At 39.4% G+C, this 23546-nt stretch overlaps 1 protein-coding gene across 4 annotated transcripts; it reads left to right on the plus strand.

The window, feature by feature from the left end:
- The first annotated feature begins 223 nt into the window (after window positions 1-223).
- CDK1 (cyclin dependent kinase 1) lies at window positions 224-23543 on the plus strand. 4 transcript variants are annotated; one of them, XM_033406049.2, is made up of 8 exons: window positions 224-353; window positions 2547-2608; window positions 4947-5103; window positions 5913-6036; window positions 8772-8942; window positions 10123-10286; window positions 10397-10538; window positions 13274-13622. In XM_033406049.2, the coding sequence occupies exons 2-8, from the start codon at window positions 2572-2574 to the stop codon at window positions 13370-13372; spliced, it is 894 nt and encodes a 297-aa protein (XP_033261940.1). In that variant the 5' UTR covers window positions 224-353; window positions 2547-2571; the 3' UTR covers window positions 13373-13622. The 4 variants fall into 4 exon arrangements, with proteins under 4 accessions (XP_033261940.1, XP_049552598.1, XP_033261938.1 ...); XM_049696641.1 differs by lacking the exon at window positions 13274-13622 and adding an exon at window positions 17666-23543 and having other exon boundaries at window positions 262-353; XM_033406047.2 differs by lacking the exons at window positions 224-353; window positions 13274-13622 and adding exons at window positions 354-463; window positions 17666-23543.
- Window positions 23544-23546: the final 3 nt, after the last annotated feature.

Here is a 23546-nt window from a genome sequence, read left to right on the forward strand (position 1 = left end):
AGTGAAAGTAATGGGATTTGGCTTGCGTGTAGTATCGCTTTTGTGATGAGCTATTTGATTACAATAAATTTTAATTGTGCCAATATTGGGAGGGGGGAAAAAACCAACCCACAGCGAACAGCAGGTTTCTGATGACTAGAAACAGTAAGACGACACTTTCTTGGAATGAAAGACGGCGCTTGCGCTCAGACTCAGTGGGCGCCCGCCCTCCTGCTTTTTCTCCAGCCGCCGTTTCCTCCGCCTTTCGCGCTCTAGCCACCCGGAAAGCCCAGCCTAAGGGAAGCTGGGCACTGATTGGCTTCTTTGAAAGTCTACGGGATACCTGATTGGTGGATCCAGGACCCTTTAGCGCGGTGAGTTTGAAACTGCTCGCACTTCTCTTCAAAGCTGGCGCTTCGAAGTTAGGGGAGAGCGCCGCTGACGTGATAGCCGCCGCCGCTTTCGCCGGGGGATAATAAGCCGGGTAGAGTTGCCGGGGTCAGGGTCATGCCTATGGGGCGTCGACTTGGCAGGCCGGCGTCGACTCGCGGGCCTCGGAGGGGGTGTATTACGGAACCGGGTGATAATTAGGCGGCTGGGGTCTGCGTGCGGCCAGGCCGGGCCTTCACCTGGGGTCCGGGGCCTGGGCGTGGGAGCGACGCCGGCCGGCTCTAGCGGGAGGCTTGTGGGAGCCCAGCCCCAGCGGGGTTACTCCGGCAGGGCTGGGGTTGCCCTGGCCTTGGAGTTGCAGTCTGGGGTCACGCGGGTGGCTGAGGAGGCTCCCGGGTCCTGATTGAAGCCAAATCCGTGCCTTGGTTGGACGACGCCGAGCGCTTGCGGAGTGCCAGGCTCGGCCCTCGGCCCTGCAGCTCCCGCCCGTCCGCGGTGCGTCCTGCCCTCGCCTCCGGGGGTGGAAAGCAAGACCGCCCCTGGGTCAGGTACCCAAGCCCGTTCCCAATCACAGGCTGTCCCGGAAAACCGATCGGATGAACTAGCTTGTGGGCCGTCTCAGGCTTGCCTCTGTGCCCATGACCCCAGCCCTCCTAGAGCTTTTAAGAACACTTAGCCAAGGCATAGAACACTAGAGAACTTGGATTTTTTGTTGTCGTCGTCGTCGTTTTTATTTTATGCTTGGTGGTGGTTACATTCTATGGAATTGGCAAAAAGTGGAAATCTAAGAAATGCCGAGAGTTAGAAACGTGTGTTTTTAAATCCTTTAATCAATTTTTATTTAATACTAAAGTTACCAATGTGCACGTCTTGCTTCCTCTAACGACCTGGAGGTCTCTGGGTGGATTAAGCCGCTGGTATTTTACATCCTGCCACGTACAGGGGGCTTTCAAAAGCTATGCTGAGGCCGCATCCTTTATTTAAAATAGTTACAACCAGGAAAGGGTGGAAGAGTAAGCTTTGAAATTGGGTTGGTTTTCAGTTATTTGTCTAAAGTGAGCTCAGCAGTTTCATTGTGCTTTAGGCATATTACATCTGGATATTGAAGAAAAGATAATTATCCTAATCGTCCACTGTCATTTGTAAAATTAACCATTTTTAAGATGGCCAGGGTAGTGCAATTTTGTTCATTTAAAAAGATTTATCTCTACTTATTTCTGGAATGATTTTGAAGAAGAATGTGAGAAACATAACTTAAGGGTCAATATAACCTCAGGCTCAGTGACCTTTATATATGGTTTCATCGGTGATGTATTATAAAATGATGCTTTGGGCTGCTGGAGCTATTGTTTCATTGCAAACTTACCAGCCAAGACTTACCAGGAAGTCTTGAGTAACTGGTTGTCATTTCAGCTCTTTTTTTTTTTTTTTTTTTTTTTTACCATTCTTTGTGATTCAAGTATATGGCTTTTTACTTTGTTCTTGACATTTCTGTGGGGTATAATTAGATTTTATGTGTGGAATTGCACTTTTTCTTTTAGAGTGCTTAGTGATCTTTCCTACCTTACAAAAAGTACCTTGAAACTTTTTGTCATGTTTGTGTTATGTGACTGCTGACAACAGGAGAAAGATTAAAACTGTCACTTGAGCAAGTTGAAACACGTATACTTTTCGCTGCTTTAAACCCTCTAATGGGTGAGCAGTGTGACATTTTAGCTCCCTACTCATGTCTTTCAAAAAAAATTTTTTTTAATTATCTTCATAAAAATATAAAGCTGTACAAATTCAGTCAAATAACCTTGTTAAAATATTTGGGTATAACTGGCACACACTGGTGCTCCCTTAGAAGTGTTACATAAAGAGAACATCTGGGATGTGTTTGGGAAGAATAGGTAAGTCCATGTGTGAATTTGAGGGTTAATTTGGAAGAGGCTAAATGTTACACTGGTATAGGATATACAAATATTTCCAATGTTTCAGAAACTAAGAAGGGTGGGAGAGTCTTTGAGTTCTTTCCCTTCTAACTATTGTTCTAATATAATAGCTAATATTCATGGAAAATTAATACTGCACTAGGCACTGTGGGAAATGCTTTACTTATAGTATCTCATTAATAACGTAAAAGCACGCTTTGAGTTAGTGACATGTAATCAAATCAGCTTTTCCTCTCATTTTAGGATCTACCATACCCACTGATTAACTATGGAAGACTATACCAAAATAGAGAAAATTGGAGAAGGTGAGTGGTTTTAATAATATAAAAGGATTTTTAAAAAATGATTTAATGATGCTGTAATGTCCTTGACATGAAGACATGTAAATATTCATTAAAATCTAATCTTTGGGACTTCCCTGGTGGCGCAGTGGTTAAGAATCCACCTGCCAATGCAGGGGACATGGGTTCGAGCCCTGGTCTGGGATGATCCCACATGCCGTGGAACAACTAAGCCCGTGCGCCACTACTGAGCCTGCGCTCTAGAGCCCGGGAGCCACAACTACTGAAGCCCGTGTGCCTAGAGCCCGTGCTCTGCAACAAGAGAAGCCACTGCAATGAGAAGCCCGCGCACTGCAACGAAGAGCAGCCCCTGCTCGCCCCAACTAGAGAGAAAGCTTGTGCGCAGCAACGAAGACCCAATGCAGCCAAAAATAAAAAAATTAATTAACTAGTTAGTTTTTTAAAATCCAATCTTTCAGGTACGTCTAACAGTATATTAGTGCATTAATACATATGTTCTCTACATAATAAAACACAAAAATGTTCACATTTCAAGAGAATTGAAATTATTCTGCCATGTCTCCCCAACAGCCCCCTTCCAGTAATCTTACATCCTTCTAATACTAAATGCTTAAAGCAATATTTGTATTTTGAAAACACTATTGATATCTTGTAGGTGTGTTGGGAAGGGTGTTAGGGCAGTGGAATTATGTGCTTTACTTCTAAATACTTCTGCATATATACTTGAAGTTCTAGTCAGGGTCATGCATTTCATTTGGTGGTTAATGTCTCCTTAATGTCTTCTGATTTAAAATTGTCCACCTGACTTTTCCCCTTTGACATTGAGTTTTTGACAGCCCAATTCATTTCTTAAATATATCCAGACTTCTTATTTCAATTATTACAAAGTTGTTCTCTGGTTTCTTCTGAATAACAAAAATCTGAGTGTTGTTACATTAGTCTTGGAACTCCTTCCTGTCTTAAGGAAATGTCTTTTTAGATTGTAGAGAACATAGCTATATCCATGATGTGGAACCTTAGTTGGCATTTAGTAGGCACTCTGTAAACATTTGTTGATCAAAGGTTTTTCTCTTTACTGTTCAGTCTCCATAACTTGTCCATATCGAACATTTAAAAATTTTATAATGCTTAGTTCATTTCAGAGCCCATACCTTGTATGTCACAAATAATTTTTGGTAATTAACCAGTGGAATCACTGTGCTCTGTTTAACTAGCGCTCTATTCCAGTAGTTCATTGAGAAGTGATATGGTTCAAAAAGAGTCAGAAGAGAGACATAGTGCACTTGTGATGTCTAAAACTCAATTCAGTACGTATCAAGGAACCTAACCGGTGGCACAGTGGTTAAGACTCTGCGCTCCCAATGCGGGGGGCCCGGGTTCGATCCCTGGTCAGGGGACTAGATCACACATGCATGCCTCAACTGAGAGTTTGCAAGCCACAACTAAGGAGCCCGCGTGCCGCAACTAAGGAACCAGCAAGCTAAAACTAAGACCCAGCACAACCAAATAAATAAATATATATTTTAAAATGCATATCTAGTGTTTGCTATAAGTTTATCAGTGGTTGTTATGAGTAAATTTTAGGACCAGGTGAATGTTGTACACTTGAGGGAGAGGTAAGCATACTTAAAAAAAAAAGCTCTGAATTTACCATTAACAGTTTATTTGACTATATTATGCAAATGACTGATCTTCCTGAGTGGGGTCTGCTCCAGGATCCCTGTCAATGTCAATATTGACATTGTTGCTCATTATCTGAAGCCCATATATCAGAATCAGTGTTCTCAACTTCCAAATGGATGTGAGGCTTTCTGCTATATAGTAGATAATATGAGCTTGAATAGATCAAATATTTAATAAAATATTTTATCCTCATTCTTTTCTAGATGAGGATTGTTGACTGTATATTTGAAACGTACGAAGCACTCTATATGAAGTTTTCTGAAAGTGTCACAGTGACTCCTGTTAGTAATATTTCCTGAGCCCAAATCTTTGCACTGTATTTTATGCCTACCTTGTTGCCAGGTAGGATATTTGACAGGAGATACCTTCCAATCTGCAAACGATCCTTTTTCTCTAAAATGTGCTGGAAAATTACTGGTAATTTAAATGTATGGGAAACCTGTGATGACTATATGAATTCTCTAAACTACAGCCATGATAGGTTTTAGTTACCTTCAGTGTTGTTTTGGAAGTGATGAGGGTATAATTATGACCAAGATGCTTCCTATCTGGCCACAGCAGACATTTCTATCATGTGACACCTTATGGGATTCAATCATTTTAAAATCTTTTTTAGTTTGTGAAGGTTGTCACATAGCAGACACTTTGTCTATTTCAGGTACCTATGGAGTTGTGTATAAGGGTAGACACAAAACTACAGGTCAAGTGGTAGCCATGAAGAAAATCAGACTAGAAAGTGAAGAGGAAGGAGTTCCTAGTACTGCAATTCGGGAAATATCTCTATTAAAAGAACTTCGTCATCCAAATATAGTCAGGTATGGTGTAATGTCTGAATTTGAATCATTTTCCGCATACTATTTCAAATGTGAATTTCATTGTGGAAACTTTTACATTTGCTTAATTTCTGGTCTAACCTTGCTGAGCTGACTAGAACCCTACTATTTTTGTTCATTGAGAATGCTGGGCATAGAAAAAAAGGCTGGTAAAGCAGGAACAGAGTTAGAGGAGCTTGGTGATGAATATTAGTAGTGGGGGCTGGAAAATCAGGGTAAACTGGTCAAGGGAGAAAAGGAAGTCTTTCACAGAGCTTTGACACTGCTCCCACTCTGAGAGCTCTGATCCTTAAAGACTCCTTAATCAGAGACCTGAGACAGGTAGATAGGTCAGATGAAGAAAAACTTTTTCTTTCCAAGTATTTGGACTGGCATCTTTCCAAATCAGGATTTAACTGCATTTTTCTGGGGCTAGAGATAGTGAGCAACTAGTAAAGTCAGATACTATTGTTTCTATTATTTACCTCAATGGAAAGACAAGCTCTGAGCAACAAGCAGTCAACCTAGAAACGTTCTTCTGGAGTAGAAGGCGCTTGCCAGTTAGCGCCTAATATAATATGACTTAATTTTCAATTGCTGCCCTGAGGTTCCTTTCTCAAATTCTAGGTTAGTGCTACGGTTTTCACAACTAGGGAAGCTACCACCTCTTCTTTCCCAAAACAGTATAGTAAAATTTCTTATGGCCCTACTTTTTGTAACAGCAACTGTGAAATATATAGAAATAGTTTTATTTTGTGAGAGGTCAAAAATGTTAGTGTTTTAAATTTTCATATAATTATTTTATTCTTCAGTCTTCAAGATGTGCTTATGCAGGATTCCAGGTTATATCTCATCTTTGAATTCCTTTCCATGGATCTCAAGAAATACTTGGATTCTATCCCTCCTGGTCAGTTCATGGATCCTTCACTTGTTAAGGTAAGAATCTTGCCTAATTTTATTAGTATTTTTCCACTGTGAATGTAAAGTGTTTACTCTGTAGAAGTCCCTGTGTTTCATGAAAATGTGCTTGGAAAAAGTGTTAGAAAGTAGAACAAGGAAGAAAAGAATTATTTTGTTTTCTCCCACACAGTTAGTCTATGGGTTAGGTTGTTAATGGTTACCCATTTTATTACTAGATAGTGCTTCTAGCTGTAAAGTGAAAAGTAGTGCCTGAGATAACAAAAGTAATAAGTACCTATTACATTGTTGGAAGCTAGGATATTCTGGTCTTTATTTGGCAGTCAGGTACATGTAAAACAAAGTAGCAAAAGCCTGGGGCAGGGTGATGGTGGCAGGCGGTTTCATTTTATTCTGGTTTTAAATATATTTTGGTTAATTTATTTTAGACATTAAATTTCATTTAAATTTTAAATGTGTAATTATCCTTACACCATCTCTACCAAACCTCTCCTTAGAGGTAGGCATTCTTTTTTTTTTTTTTTAATATCTTTATTGGAGTATAATTGCTTTACGTTGCTGTGTTAGTTTCTGCTGTATAACAAAGTGAATCAGCTATACGTATACATATATCCCCATATCCCCTCCCTCTTGCGTCTCCCTCCTATCCTACCCCTCTAGCTGGTCACAAAGCATGGAGCTGATCTCCCTGTGTAGCCATTGTTTTATTAGTAATCTTAGAGATACTTATATGTCAACTTTGTATGTGTATATACATATACTGTTTTTATAAAAATGGGATTATATATACTTTTATATATATATATGCATTACTTTCCCTTTTCTGTGTAAAACATTATTCGACCATAGGTCTACCTGTCTTTCTAATTTTTTTTTTTTTACTCAGAAACATTATTTATTTTTGACATCCATCTATATCTTAACGTAACTGTAATGAGTATTCCTTGTAATATCACCTCGTAGGGAAATCCCCACTATGATTTTTTCTTCAATTCCATTTTGTTCAAGAGTCTTCCTAATTTTTGATACAGTTATGTAAACCAGTTCCATACTGGTGGACATTGAAATTGTTTTCCAGATTGGTGATTCATGCCCTTATGGTCAGTGCTGCAGTGAATATCTTTATATCTTCATATACATCTTCATAGGATGGATTCTCACAGGTGGAATCAATGGGTTGAAGATGTTTATTTACACTTAAAATCTTGATAGAGAGTGCCATTTGCCCTCTAAAAAATTAGAGCAATTTGCTCTTAAACATCATGGTGTGTATTTTCTTTTAATACCTCACTGTTGAAACTTGTTTTTATCAATCTTTTTGATAATAATCTATTATGTGAAAAAGACTAATATCATTTTGCGTGTCATTTAACATTTTTTCGTTTCTTAGCCATTTTATAAACAGCCTATACATATTCTTCACTGATGATCCTGTTAGGATATTTTTTCCACTGGTTTCTAAGAGCCTCTTATCAGTAACATGTTGATAATAGTTCTTTTATTCCTTTTTTTTGTCTTTTGATAATGGAGTACACCGTTAGTAATTTTTATAATTTAACAATCTTATACATGAGTTTTGGACTTTGAGATTTTTTATGTCTTATTTAAGTCTTCCTCACTCAAAGATCACATGTATTAGAACAATACATGACAATGTTTTTCTAGTAGTTCTAGTAGATTACCCCCACCCCCTACTTTTGTCTTAAATTCTAGATGGATCAAAGGTTTATTTTGGTGTAAGAACGAGGGTTCTTAATTTTTTTCCAAGTGGCTAGCCAGTTGTTCCAACTGATTGATTTTATGTATTTTATAATTTTGAACTTTATAAGTCAATACTATAACTATGTATATTTTCTATTTCTGTAATATCCATGTTGCTTCAAATGTCAATTACATTGTCTTGGCAACAAGTATCTTATAAAACACTTCTCTGAACTTACCAAACAGGATTTTGTGATAATTGTATCTCTTTAAATACGCAGTCATAATATTCTCTCTGTTGTTTCTTTTGGAGTCTGTGACCAATGTCTCCAAAGAGGAAATGAATATGTAAAGATAAAAGGCTGAAATGGAAAAGACTAACCTTATTCAAGGTAGAAATAGAGTTGCTATAATTATATAAAACAAAAGTTTAAGAAAATTTCTATATAGAAAACTAACCTAAGAATTAGGGGCCAAAATAAGTAAAAGAAGAATAAGTGAGTTCATAAACATGTGCCCATAAGGTGAATATCTTTGTCATAGGTATACAAACATGAATACCTTATATAAATGGGCTTCCACCCCCAAATACTTCCTGTTAGTCTCAAATTGCCTGAGAACTTTTTTTTTTTTTTAATTTTTATTTACTTATTTTTGCTGTGTTGGGTCTTCGTTTCTGTGTGAGGGCTTTCTCTAGTTGTGGCAAGCGGGGGCTACTCTTCATCGCAGTGCACAGGCCTCTCACTATCGCAGCCTCTCTTGTTGTGGAGCACAGGCTCCAGACGCGCAGGCTCAGTAGTTGTGGCTCACGGGCCTAGTCGCTCCACGGCATGTGGGATCCTCCCAGACCAGGGCTCGAACCAGTGTCCCCTGCATTAGCAGGCAGACTCTCAACCACTGCGCCACCAGGGAAGCCCCTGAGAACTTTTTTTGTAAATTGTTTATTTCTCCGCATTATAATTTCTCATGTCTTTGAAAGAAAGCCACCAAGATTATTTAGAAAATTGTTAAATGGTATGGTTAAGTTTCTAACTTATGGTTCCTTCTTCCAGAGTTATTTGTACCAAATCCTACAAGGGATTGTGTTTTGTCACTCTAGAAGAGTTCTACACAGAGACTTAAAACCTCAAAATCTATTGATTGATGATAAAGGAACAATTAAACTGGCAGATTTTGGCCTTGCCAGAGCTTTTGGAATACCTATTAGAGTATATACACATGAGGTATGTTTTTTGGTGCTTTTGTTAAGTGTGATTGCTGGATTGTTTTCTATATTCTTTAAGTCAAGAAAGAAATACTCAATCAGAAAGATTTCCACTCTGTGCCAGTATCAGTTTATTGCCTCTCTGCTCCAAAGTCATCCTTCATTGCCTGCTATGTGAAAATGTATCTGGAACCTTTTGAGTATTTTTCTTTTGCCAGTTGCTGTGATGTTACGCTTTGACAGTAGAGGGTGCTGGAGAGGCATTACAGGAAGGAGTCATTGTTCTTACTAGTCAATCTAAATCTTCCAATCCTCTGTTATAGTTACTAATCTTTTACAGTAGACTTTCCCCATTCAAATTACCATGAGATTTCTGTCTGTTGATTGGATCCTCTCTTGAAACAATAAGGTTGGTTAAAAGACAGGTTTTGTTGCTTAAGTGCTACTGTTTCAGATGTATTTAGAAGCTTCTAAATATAACCAAGTTTTGTCTGTGTTATATTGATGACTTGGCATTTTGTTTGCTGTTTCTGGAGGGAAAGGGAATGTTGACTCACATAGTTAAGGATTATTGGGAAACCTTGTCTTCTGTGGAGTTGTCTACCCTTCTGCCCAAAGACTTCCTCCAGATCAAAACTTAATGACAGTGCTGATCTGGTCAGATGTCTTGGCTTCTTTTAATTATTCCTTTTTATCATTTTTCCCATGGCTCTATAAATAAAGATTATTTGGTTTCCATTGGCGTAAACATATGCCACTGACCTCCAATGTGATAAATTAGATATGCTAAAATAGTAGATTGGTGCTAGACTACTAATAAACTGTCGTTTGACTTCGTTTTGATTTTAGCATGTAATCGCTACATGCACTTGTACAGTGTCAACCCCAAATCCATTATCATTGGGCTTTTTTTTTTTTTGGTAAGTGAAGGCTATCTTGACTATTTTGTTCCTCGCATTTTAATGATTTGAAAAGACTTGGTATGCTTTTTTCTTTTTCCCCCTAATGAATATAACTTAGAAATACTTCATTATTTATCTAACATTTAGTATTGTGTATAGTTAATTGACTTTTAAACACTATTATCAGAGGCAATCAAGCAGCATTCTAAAGGACAGTCCTAATGAAATAGAAATGTTTACATTTAGGTAATTTAACGTGCCACATTTATTCCAAGTAAGATATTTTCTTTGTAATAGGTAGTAACACTCTGGTATAGATCTCCAGAAGTATTGCTGGGGTCAGCTCGCTACTCAACTCCAGTTGACATTTGGAGTATAGGTACCATATTTGCTGAATTAGCAACTAAGAAACCACTTTTCCATGGGGATTCAGAAATCGATCAACTCTTCAGAATTTTCAGGTATTTTTGTTTTATACTTGAGCTACTAAGAACTTTTATATTAACATGTATATAACAAGAGTTATGTTTATACTTTAACCATAAGTTTTTGTTTTGCTGTGGCTTTTTAGAGCTTTGGGTACTCCCAATAATGAAGTGTGGCCAGAAGTGGAATCTTTACAGGACTATAAGAATACATTTCCCAAATGGAAACCAGGAAGCTTAGCATCCCATGTCAAAAACTTGGATGAGAATGGCTTGGATCTGCTCTCGGTAAGGAATGCCCTTTATATTGACTTCAACACTGTGCATGATTTTGAATGTACTTAATTCTTTCTTTCACGTAGGAAATAGGAAGAAAACCACCATATACTGAGCCAGGCACATAACTATTATGTCTGTTATGTTTATTGCCGAAGTGAGCACATTATTAGCTCCATTTTAGATACAAAAACCACTAGTGGTTTTGAGAGGAGGATGTGGTATTTGTTCACTTTTTTCCATATATAGATTTATTTATTTATTTGGCTGCGTTGGGTCTTCGTTGCTGCACGCGGGCTTTCTTTAGTTGCGGCGAGTGGGGGCTACTCTTTGTTGCAGTGCGCGGGCTTCTCATTGTGGTGGATTCTCTTGTTGTAGAACTCGGGCTCTAGGCGCACGGGTTTCAGTAGTTGTGGCTCACGAGCTCTAGAGTGCAGGCTCAGTAGTGGTGGCACACGGGCTTAGTTGCTCCACAGCGTGTGGGATCTTCCTGGACCAGGGCTTGAACCCGTGTCCCCTAAATTGGCAGGCGGATTCTTAACCACTGCACCACCAGGGAAGCCCTTGTTCACTTGTTTTTAATCTGATAGGTAGCTGTAGATACTCTGAAGGAGAGGATGAGGTTAATAAACCTTTAAGTTGTGGACTTGGAGTGGCCTTCCTCTCCAGGTTTTTTGTCTCAGTATTTACTGCTTTTTAGTTTAGACACAGTCGTTTTAGTTTTTAAAGTCTTTACTGCATGAATTCCCATTTCTCACTTTGCCTTGTTTCCCCATCAGACAGGTTAGCAGAAGGACAAATGTAGTTCTTAAAACCTTTCCCCTCTGTTACGTTGCTGTTCCCAACTAAACAGTTGTGTTCTTTAAAAACAAGATAAAAAACAAATTTGTTAGGATAAAAATTGTCCTAGACCTGCCTCAGGAAATTTGTTTTAGAACAGTATTTAAATACTGAGATTTTCTTTTCTTTTCTTTTTAAACTTATTTTTATATTTATTTTTATTTGGCTGCATTGGGTCTTTGTTGCTGCACGCGGGCTTTCTCTAGTTGCGGTGAGCGGGAGTTACTTTTCATTGCGGTGCGCGGGCTTCTCATTGCAGCGGCTTCTTGTTGCAGAGCACGGGCTCTAGGCGCACGGGCTTCAGTAGCTGTGGCGTGTAGGCTCAGTAGTTGTGGCTCGCGGGCTCTAGAGCACAGGCTCAGTAGTTGTGGGGCACGGTCTTAGTTGCTCTGTGGCATGTGGGATCGTCCCGGACCAGGGATCGAACCTGTGTCCCCTGCATTGGCAGGCGGATTCTTAGCCACTGCGCCACCAGGGAAGTCCAATACTGGGATTTTAGAAGGGACTAGTTTTTATGAATCTCAGTTAATGTGATTGCAAAAAAAAAAAAAAAAAAAAAGATTTTGACAGGTTACTAAACAAAGGAAAAAATCTACTGCTATATCATCATACACATGTTCTAACTGATCTTTGAGCACCTTCACAATTTATAAATCATGCCACCAAATTCAGCTTAGAGTTCCCAAATGCTTACAAGTGCAGTCCAAGATCCTTTACTGCCACTCAGATATTTTGTACATTAATATTGATGATATGATGTAAAAGGCCTTCTATATTCCTGGCCCAGTCTGTCTTTTTAACTTCCGTGATTCTTGAACATGAAGAATTTCACTTTAGTTAATGAAATGAAAATCATACTGTCAATCATGGTTCCTTAGTCTAGCCAGTATTGACATCTTGGACTGGCTCATTCTTTGCTGCTGGAGGCTGTCCTGTGCATTGTAAGATATTTAACAGCATCCCATTCCTCTGTCCTATAGATGCCATTAACACATTCCTCCCAGTTGTGACAACCCCAGATGTCTCCACACATTGCCGAATGTCCCCCGAGGGGCAAAGTCTCACCCAGTTGACAATCACTGCTGTAAATCCTAAGTCAGTCTTGGTTTCAAATTTCAGCTTTATCACTCTTAAACTCTATGAACTTGGGCAGGTTCCTTAACCTCTTTGAGCCTCAAAGTTCTTATTTGTAAAGTGGGACTAATTCCTACCTTTTTTTGTGAGGATTAAGTAACATGAAACGTACAAAGCACTTAATAGAGTGCTAGCTATATAATAAGAGCTCAAATGGTAACTAGATAGTAAAAGTATCTCTGGGTCTGCTTATTGATTTAGTTTTCTTTAAGATTAATAATATTTCTTTAAGATAAATTTTAACTTTATTCAGCCTTTTCTTTTAATGTGTAAATAAACTTTAATACTAGGTTGTCTGACCATAATTCATTTAGTGACTCATTTAAACTATGTTTATAACACATTGGTTTTGTTTTTATTTGGAACTTGCTGGAAGCTACATTAGAAACCTCTATAGTTAATTGCCACCACTTCAGCAATGCTGTAAATAACTCAGGGCCATTTAATTCTCAAAGTAAATATAATTAACTAGATAATCTTTCTTCAATTTATGCCTTGGTTTTAAAACTATCTGAATGCTTGTGTCTTAAACCATAATTTATAGCAAAAAGAGGTTATCAAGATATCTATGATTTAAGGAATAGATTATTTAGAGCTAGGGGGTGAAGTAAGACATTTATGTGCTTTGGTATTAAACTAACAGAAATGTTCATTTAGTAGTTTTTCATTGAAATTATTAGCTTAGGGCTTACTGGTAGAAAAGTAAGGCTTTTTGGAGATTTTTTTAAATGGTTTATTTCTTAACCTTTTAAAAAATCTTTTTCCTCCCACAGAAAATGTTAGTCTATGATCCTGCCAAACGAATTTCTGGCAAAATGGCACTGAATCATCCATACTTTAATGATTTGGACAATCAGATTAAGAAGATGTAGCTTTCTGACAGAGTTTCCATGTGTTGTGTCGAGAACAGATAGCTGTATTTTTACTGTTAACTGTTTTTGTGTTGTGTATTTTTCTTTTCTTTGTTGTAAAATTTATGCTGTGCCTCATCTTCTGATTTCAAAAGTGTAACTTAAAAATGTAAATACTGTTCTATATGAATTTAAATATAATAATTCTGTATATGTTTGTAGAGCCCACCGTAACAACTATTTGTTACTATAATAAAACTATATAAATCTAGTACTGATGTCAGGAATTGGGAAAAATTTGAGTTAGCTTAAATCATCTAAAATCCTACAACAGTCTGCTTTTCCTGTAGTTGGAAATACTAAACTTTACGAAAGTGTGCTAAGTTGAAAATTCATAATGCTTTGAAGTATTTTTATGCTCTGAATGTTTAAATTTTCTTGTCAGTTTCTTGCCATGTGGTAACTCTACAACCTGCCCAAAGATGAATATTTTTCTACTGGTATTTCAATTCGTGACCTAAATGTTTAGGCATTCAGATGAGAAAACTATCCAGATTTGAGAACTGATGCTTAATTTGGAGAGGTTTTTAGTAACTTATAAAACTAACATTAGCGTATGCCAAAGTTTGCTAAGTTTTACAGTCAGAGATTAAGGGCTGTCCACAGCAGGGAAGAACAGTTTAGAAAATTTATGGGCTATCCTATTTTTAGGTAGGTTATGAAAGTTATTTGTCTGAGTGAATTCTTGTGCTTGGTCAGAGGTAATAACTATACAAAGGAGTAGTGGCTTATCTTGGCTTTCAAGCCTGACTTTAAAACTCGGTTTGTAAATTTTGACATAGTTTAGTTTATTAGCAGCCTTCTTCTAGTTTATTAGCAGCCTTCTTAGAAGGTTCTAATGTAAAATTATTTAGCCAAAATCACTAGCTTTGGGAATTGTTTAATTAATAATGCTGCTCGTTGTGATTTTTACCTGTAAGCAGGCTAATTTATTTGTTATAGCCTAGAGAAATGTCTCTGAAAATAGTTTTATCATTTTTAGTGTACATCTATCCATTGTCTGCCCATAGACTCTATTTTTCCTCCTGGTTACCTATGGCTAGAATGGGCATTCTTGTGTGACTGATCCAGTTGATTGAACATGTAATGGGTGATCTACCTAATCTTGTTGTCTTAGAATTTTTGCACTTGAGGAGAAAGGATGGGTCACTTTCTTTGGCAACAGGGCTTATAAGTTGAGAGTTTTGGTGGCCTTGTCCTAGGTGCTTTGGTGGAAGCCCGCCTGCAGTAAGGGAATGCAGAGCTTGGAAGTCATTTGAGGTCATACTGTGGAGAGATTTCATGGCGGGAATTTGTTAAATGAGAGGTCACACCAAAGATTGAATTGAGGTGGTGACGTGGTGTATCTGCAGAATTGTGTTTTCTTACCTATGAAGTGAAGTATTGAAGTGAGTCTACTTTTCAAATTGTGCATTGCAGCCCTTTAGCGGTTCAGGGTCAGCATTAATCAATGATACCCTCCCCCCACCCCGAAACTACCGGTGTATCTTATATAATTATTTCTTGGTATTTTTGTTTCAATAATATATAGATGCACTGGTGTCGCCAATGTTTGGGGCCTTGTGGACTTGGTAGAAGCAGCATGCATCCTCACTACTATTGTTCCATGCAGTCTAATTGTTTTAAAGTCAGTAATTCATCAATTGAGAACCTACTTAGTGGACCAGGGAAATGAGACGGTAGAACACTGCCAACAGTTGCTGTAATGAGTGACCACCCTTCCGTCCTGCTCCAGCTATCTGTGTAGTTCCACGTGAAGTGTTTATGTCAGCTTCAGTGACTGGGTGAAGAGCTACTGAATTGGGTCCTCATCTCGTGCATATTTTTACATTGGCTTGTGCCATGGTGCTTCTGATTAATTTTAAAGTGGATCTTTTCTCTGAGCCAATAGTTCTTATATTTGTTGTGTGCTAGAAACACCTGAGACTAATGCTGGTCCCACCCTGAACAATTCTGAAATTGAAAATTTGTCTCTTTTCAAAATTTCCCCAGGGTGATTCTGACGTAGCCAGTTATTACCAGTTGGTGGTGAGTTTAACAACTTTGGACCGACATTTAGTTTTAGTTGTCTCAAAACTTCATGTCACCTTGCATTATCTTTAACTTGTTCTATTTCTGTTTCAGGCTGTACTCTTTAGTGAGGGGAGGGGCTTGTATATTTCATCACCAATAGACGACTTCCATATACTATGACAATTGCTCTACCTCTCATTGTCCGTAGGCTTTAGAGAAGGGTTTTTTTTGTTGTTGCTGTTAAAGTTAAAATATATAGGCAGTAATGGAGCAAAGAAGTTAATACGTAATTTGTAGTAAAATCTTACTAATTTATGTGTGGACATGGCGTATGTGAATTAAATGTTTGAAAAAAAATGATAGTGTTTTAGAGTTAATAAAAGGTCTTTTGGGGACTTGGATTAACATACTAAAATAATTTTTAATTAGTAAAAATAATTTTTAAAGTACTTAAGGAGACTTGAAAGTTCTACTAGGTGGAATACACTTCCACTTTAGTGCCTGTAGCAAACTGTAGTTCATAATAGGTCAACTTCAGTTCCATGCCTTTTAAATGTTGCCATATTCAAACTGAAGTCGGTGAGGTTCCATGGGACCCTCGGATCATTTTACATTTTGCGGACAGAGTAGAGACAATTTGTGGGCTATGGAGTTAAGAGAGTAGTGGGCATTGTTTAAATAAGTCTGGGACAAGATGGATAGAGTATTGAATGATTAAAGGGAAAGCGAGGGATGGAGGGATCAAGGGTGAAAGTCCCTGAAGAGGGAGGTACTTCCGACCTAAAAATAGCATCTAGTAGAAGGCTCAGGTGGGATATTAATGGTACGGACAAGGATTGTAACTTTAGACCCTTTGGAGAAAGGAGTGAAGTTTAATGAAGTATTTGGAAGCAAGACTAGACGTTTTTAGTCCCATGCTGTCATGTAAATATCAAGTTTCTAAGATGCCTTAAAAGCTTCAGAAGAGATGCATTGAGAGTCATAGACTTGCTGAGGAGGAAAAAAGGTATCACAATACCAGCATTCCTGAGAATGCTGAATTAGGGTCTCCTGGAGAGCTTGTTAAGAGATTCCTGGACCGTCCCCAGCATGTGATTCATTCAGTACATCCTGCGTAGCCACGAATATACTTTCTTAACAAGTTCCCAGGTGATGTTGCTGGTGGCCCAGGGACCACACTTTGAGAATCACTGCCTGGGTGGTTCTCAGAACTCTAGAGAACTGAACAGAAACCTAGCTATTTGGCCAGCTTATTTGTAGAGGAAACACAGAAGTGCAGAAGGAGAAACTGGCCTAGAGCCAGGCATACATTTCAAGGTTGAACTGGAATTCGAACCTAAATCTTCCATTGTCATTGAGAATTGAGAAAAGTGAACGGTGTAATGTAAAGATTCCAGTTTTAGAGCCATATTGGAACTTGGTTCCCAGTTCTTCCAATTCTGTCTGTAGCCTTGGATAAGTCACTCAACATCTCTGAATCTGTTTCCTCAATTGCACAATGGAGATAATAAATGGGATTTATTTATATAAATACATAGGTAGGACTGTAGGATTGTTGTGAGGGATGTAGATAGGGCTGCCAGGCATCTTGCATGTGTTATATAGTACATGTCTTGTCAGAATGCCCTAAATGTTCTTTTTTCAATACCTTACAAAAGTTGGGCAGTTAGAGCTATTTTTCTGCCACAGTAATTGGTGCTTAAATCTGTTAAATGGCAACACAAGTTGCCCTAGATGGGGAATATGGGTAAAGTTCCTGGCACACAGTAATTCCTTTCTCCTTTGAAGTGTCAGCACTTTTTTCTTATATTACCTCTTCTGGCACTTTTACTTTCTCCCTTACTAAATTCTAAGTCCAGTGAGGGCTGGGGCCATGTCTTGTTCTTTCATCCTCACAGCCTTTGGTCTAGAACCTCAAGCACTAGACACGATCCCAGCCCTTTAAGGTTGCTCAAAGGTTATGGCACCTCCCCTTCAATAACAACTGAACATCTATAGTGAGCAGCCACTGTGCTTTACATACATTCCCTGTCTTTCCCAGCAACCTTGTAAGGGAGTGGGCAACTGTACCTTACAGAGATGGTGAAACTAAGATTCGTTGAGCATAAATAATTTGCCAAAGGTCTCGATGCTAGTAAACGCTGGAGCGAGGATCTGGGGGCTTTCTGGCTTCACATTGTTCTCTTTCCATGGCATCATGTTGTTTCCCACAATAAACCGATAAAGTGAACATGTGTTTAGTTTCTAAAGCTTAAGAAGAAAGAACCTGAAGAAGGCAGGCAAATGCTAAAGCCAGCGCAGCCCAGATGCCAAGGAGCACCCAGCTCAGGGTTGTGCAAACCAGCCCTCACAGGCCTGCAAGCCCCTCGTTAGCGCCGAAGCTCCTGAGACCTCTACCTCAAGGCTGAAAGGACCAAGGTGAGATCGCTTCCAGTCCAGTTCATTTGCTATCCCATTTTAGGCAGCACTGTCTCCTTTTATCACGTTGCACGTGGCCCTCTTGTGCTGCTTAATTCCGGCTCCTTGTTCATACGGATGACCCAGATTGGATCAGTGCAGTAAACCGTGACCCGACCTTTATAAACAAACGAACAAGTAAACCATAACCCAGCAGCAGTAATTGGTCCAGGGGTGGGCAAACGATCTAAGCAAGGCCCATGAGGGTCCTTTTTGCTGTAGAAACCTCGAGAGAATGAAGTCGTCTTTCTGCTGATAGTGCTAAGCTGGGATGACATGGCTGGAAGCCTGAGGCATCTCCCCCATTCTGCCGAACTGGCTGAGCCAAGAAAGTGGTGAATAGAGAAAGATTCTCAGGAGTTTGATGTCCCTGGTTCCGGCGGTGCTGCCTTAACATTTGGAGCTACCCACTATCCCTTGTAGGGGTAGGAGTTGTGGGTTGTTTATTCTTTTTTGCTTAATCTTGTTTGAGTTGGGGTTCTGTCATTTCAACCCCCAAGAGCCACAGCTGTCAATACCAAGATAACACTTGGATGAATAATCCTAAAGGAACCCCGAATTTTAAGCACCCTCATAGTTATAAATCCTTACATAAATATCTTCCTTTAAAAGCACTTTATTTCTCATAATCATTGTTTTCAGTGCAGCTTCTAGTATTGGTTGTGTAGAATGGTACTGATATAGATGTATTCCTATTGACCTTTCAAAGAACCTACAAACTTTTGAGGAATGCTTACATACGTGTACCTACTCTTTACCAGTCAGGAGTAAAAATCTGCAGCATTTATTTCTATGGGCAGTCATGCCTTTCCTTGAGATAGGATTTCAAAACCGTGCTATACTTTTCTGCTAAGGAAATAATGCAATGACAAAAGCAGAATGTTTGGGGAGAATTTGTTTCCTAATGAGTATTAGTAGTTTTTTGTATTTGTAAAGAGCTTTGTAGTAATTAAGTGGCCTATGCTATTTCAATAGACAGAAGCTTCCTATACTATAAAAATGCCCTTAACTATAAAACCTCAAGAATAATTATACCATAAAACATACTTTATAATATGGACAGAAAAGATACATTTCCCAACCGACCATAGCCATTTGTCTCGATGGTTCTGGTATCATGACAGACATATTTATGTGCAAGAAAATACAAATCTATTCTTCATGAACTGCATTCACTGCTTCAAAGATCCAAGTGGGAAGCAGAACATTTGCTCCATCTTAAATCTTCTTGCTAGAATTTGAACATAGTTTTAGAAATGCTTTTTGGCTTCTTGTTTGAATTACTTCTCATGCATAGGCACTAATGGAAAATGGTTCAGAACATAGAAAGATTGCAATTTCCCCCGTGGGCACAAAACATTTTAGACCAGTCAACATCAATCTGAAGCCACACGGACTGGATGACAAATGCAATGTTATTTATATGTTCAGAGCTCTTAGTTACCCATGCCAACAGAAGGTTCTAGCGGCTTGGATAACCTTAAAGAGCCAACATCTCACCTCCCTACCCCCAGATTTTGGCACTCTGTGACCCACCCACTTGCAACAAATCTCATTTCCAAGTAAGTGAAATAAAATTTTAGAATTGAATGGGATCTTGGACATTGTTCGGTTCAATCCTTATTTTCCCAAGGAGGAACCTACAGATTTCAGCAACAGAGTGAGAAACAGAACCTAGGTTTTCTGACTTCCAATTTAAAGAGACTTCTACTCTGTTTTAGATTGCCTCTGACAGTGAAGCTGGGAGTCAATAATGGCTTCAAGAAAGAAATTATGTATTTTAAGGATAAAATGTGCAGACAGGAGAGAACCCAAGTAATCAGTGAGGAGAAAATAGAAGTCAGATCAGAGAACGTTGCATAGATTTTCAGTTGCTAGAAATTAAAAGTGAAATAGCCAACAATGCAAGTAGCACGTGCAAGCCAAGCACATTGTCAGTGAGAGGTACTGAGCGTGTTCTTTGCAAGAGCAATAGCGATTTTCATTCTCTACTTCCCTTCAGAGGGTAATGGGGGGTTTAACTCAGATGTTACAGGTATTTGTAAATAGTCACATTCTAAAAAAAAAACTGAAAAAAGAAACTGTCCAACTGCAATTTAAGTATGTATCATGTAATAAACATTGTGATGTTAATATTACATATTCATATGGTCTCTGGCACTGGAATAGCTGGCGTATGTATAATAAAGGAAAAGGCAAAGAACTCAGCTTTATCTCTTTTATCCCTTTTCAAGAGAAATACCTCATGTGTTACCATGTTTGGAATATTTCCTAGCATGGCTGAAAAAGCAAGGAATAAACAGCAATCATTCAGTGTGCCTGATGACACAAAATAAGGCAGTTGTTCACAAACAGAAAACTGGACTTTTGAGCAGATGTTTATTTAAATACAAACATCAACTCCTACTTTTCCTGTTATCTCCAATTATGTGATGCAATATTTTTACCAGAAGAAGCTCTTTTTAAAAACAGCCTTCCAGGGAGTGAATAAACAATACTATATTTGGCTAACAGCTGCTTTTGGAAAATGAGATGTCAGCAAAGCTGAATGTTGTTTAAAGAAAACTAATTATCCAGCTACCTTTGACTTGGATCAGAGTAAATAAAGCACTTCCCTATTTGCACTGAAATGTTTTGTCTAGGAATTAAATATTAGGTATTAGTCAGATATTTCACTTCTTCCATCATTTGCCATGTGGAGCAAATTACATTTAAGAAGTATCCCTCTGTTTGATTTTGCTGCCCAAACCACTTCAGGTCATCTGGTGCTGCAGAGCCGCTGCTGCTCTGCTGCTTCACCATCCACTAGTTCTTCTGTTTAGTGTAAAGCGGTGTGTTTATGGACACATTGAAACACAGGTGACCTAGTGACACACAGTATGGTGGCATTTGTGTGGATTTAATTATGCAAATGTCAGTATAAGTGTATGTGTCAGATCACGTATAGAATCTGAAATAATGGAAATACCACCAGTGTTTGAAAGTTCGTTTGAAGTTTGGCAAGCCAAGAGGACCGTAAAACTGGTGTATGCCATTGCCGACTGGCACTTTGACAGAGAAAACATACCTGCAGCCTTTGTCAGCATTGTGTCAGCCAGGCTGTGGCTTCCCTGAATTAGAGCTCCTGCAGGTGCCTGTGATGATAAATCTCCTTACTTTTTTTTTGGCCACACCACTGGGCACATGGGATCCCAGTTCCCCGACCAGGGATCGAACCCGCGCCCCCTGCCTTGGAAGCGCAGAGTCTTAACCACTGGACCGCCAGGAAAGTCCTGACTCTCCTTATTTTCACATCGACTGTTTTATAATTTGAAATATTTTTACCTTCTGAGGCAATCTCACCTGAGTGCTCATTAAATGGGGGTGACAATGCTAGGGCTGAAAAACAGGCTGAAAATTTGGCATTTTGGAATGAACTTCAGATTGGCTTTAATGTCATGAAGGCCAAACAAACAGTTCCCGTGGCACATTTTAGAGTGAGGACCCTGTAAAATGTTAGTGATAATCTTGAGAAAATAAAAAGCAGCACGAAAGCAAAAATGTACAATAGTTGTGGATTTTGAGGAAGCATCTCCCATTAACTTCTGTGGAAAAATCAGTATTGAGTTATGCACATTCTTCAAGGATATATCCTCTGTCTAAAATCTGGTATATGATTTTCATATAAACTATTGTTAGGAAACAATTCTGGGACAAGCACGGGTTTAATGATTCTGTAAATGTTCGTTCTTCCAATGAGTATTTATTGAAAACGTTTTATGAGCCAAATAACTAGGTCGTGAGGACAGTGTTCAACTCGTCTTGTCTTCATGGACTTTACAACCCCTTGCTGGGAACACAGATTATGAGCAAGTAAATAAATGTAATGGGATGTTCCTGCCTCTTCTGACCAGTAAGGTAGCTGTCAGAGTAGTTATCAGAATTCCATACCTGATATGCAGACTTACAAGGAAATGGCTCTAAGAACCTGTCCCACAAGTCTTGGGCCCAGGATAAAGGTACAGCCTTTCCAGGGCCCGGGGCAAAGTGAAAGTATTAAATTCCAGACGGCAACAACAGAGCGTTAAACCAGGCCCGAGGCCCTTCCAAGTGTGGAGGCCCCTGTGACTGCACAGGTCACATGCCTGTGAAGCTGGCCCTGCTTAGATCCTTTAGCCAAAAAAACAAAACAAAACAAAGTGAAAAAGCTTAGAGTAGAGAAGAGAGATTTGGGGGATGGTGATCTTTGGAGAGCTGGGCTATGCTTGGGAATGCTACCGTCTAACTAACCCAAGTCTAGTGGCCGGGACGGTTCACAGGGACCCTTGAAGAGCTCTGACAACGTATTTCCTGCCATGGTGAGACACAGAACCAGTGCCCGCCGGAGGGGCCTGAGAAGCTAACACTGAAGACTTACCGGGAGCGTAGCTCCTACCCACGATATCTGCAGGACAGTCAGGAGGGTGCCGCTGGGATGGGACCAAACCGCATGGCTAGAGCTCGTGGGGTCGAGGGTTGTTTGCCTAATTGGATTGCGTCCAAGGGGAGAGAGCTGGAAGGGGTTTCTCGGGCCAGTCTGCATTCACCAAATGGCATCAAGCTCTGCCTCCAACCAGCTAATGGAGTCTCTTCCTGCCATTTAGAACAGCCACTCAGACTCACACTCCTCCAGGCCCCTTTGTAAAGTCAAGGTAACTATCAATAGCAATATACAGTGGCCCCGTGTACCCATGACCCAGTGTCATTATTATTACATGTGAAACCCACAGCATAATCTCTTTCTGTCCACATCTCCCTTTCTTTTTCAAAAAGATGTATTTCCTTACACTTTTTCAACTTTTCTTTATACTTTTACAACATATCTATCTTCCTCATCATCATCATATTGCATGCTTTTATGCCTTACATAAATATTAAAGATTCTGACATTTATTTATTTTGTTTGGCTTTGTGAGATTCATCCATGTTGATAAATGTAGCTATAGTTCATTTGCTTTTACTACAGCATTCCATTGTATGACTCTACTATAATTTATTCATCTCTTCTATTAATAGACACTTGTTTCTCCTGTTTTGGTGTTATGAACAGCGCTGCTATAAGTTTTATTATATATGTCTCCATCTGCTAGTGTGCAAGGGCTTTTTTTGTAGGGGTTACAGACCCATTCCGTGTCCTTCCCCTGCTCTGTTCTGTATCTCAGGGACCTGACCCCCATAGGTTGCATTTCCCAGATTCCCGTGTCCCCTGGCTTGCTTCGGGGCTTAGCCAATGGGAGGCGCTGGCGGGAGAGAGAAGTCAGTGCATATCTGCCTCTTGGTCAGATGATGTCGCTTCTGCACCTCCGGCTCCCATCCCACAGGTCCACCCTGGTTCTAGCTTCTGCCCAGAGACCCCAACTAACTCCTGGTCTTCTGTAGCCTCAGTCTTTTGTCTCAATAGACTGAGATGGGAGTGAGTTCCTGAAATGGCTGGTCCCTGGTTGCCTCACTGTTTGCTGTTTGACTTCCCAGCTCTTTCAATCCACAGGTCACCAATTCCTTTTATTAAATTCCTTCTGTTTCAAGACCTGGAATGGATTTTCTTTTCCAGTTACATCCTAATATATAGGTTGTGCATATCTTCAACTCCAAATTGCTCTCCAAAGTGGGTACACCTACTAACGCTTCTAGCAACAGTGTATGTGTT

Source organism: Orcinus orca, chromosome 14, assembly GCF_937001465.1.
Source record: "Orcinus orca chromosome 14, mOrcOrc1.1, whole genome shotgun sequence".
In the NCBI taxonomy this organism is placed as follows: domain Eukaryota; kingdom Metazoa; phylum Chordata; class Mammalia; order Artiodactyla; family Delphinidae; genus Orcinus; species Orcinus orca.

Coding starts and splice junctions, on each gene's coding strand:
- CDK1 (XM_049696641.1), top strand. CDS start 2,572: ATGGAAGACTATACCAAAATAGAGAAAATTGGAGAAG. Junction 6,037..8,771: donor TGGATCCTTCACTTGTTAAG/GTAAGAATCTTG, acceptor TCCTTCTTCCAG/AGTTATTTGTACCAAATCCT. Junction 8,943..10,122: donor TTAGAGTATATACACATGAG/GTATGTTTTTTG, acceptor TCTTTGTAATAG/GTAGTAACACTCTGGTATAG.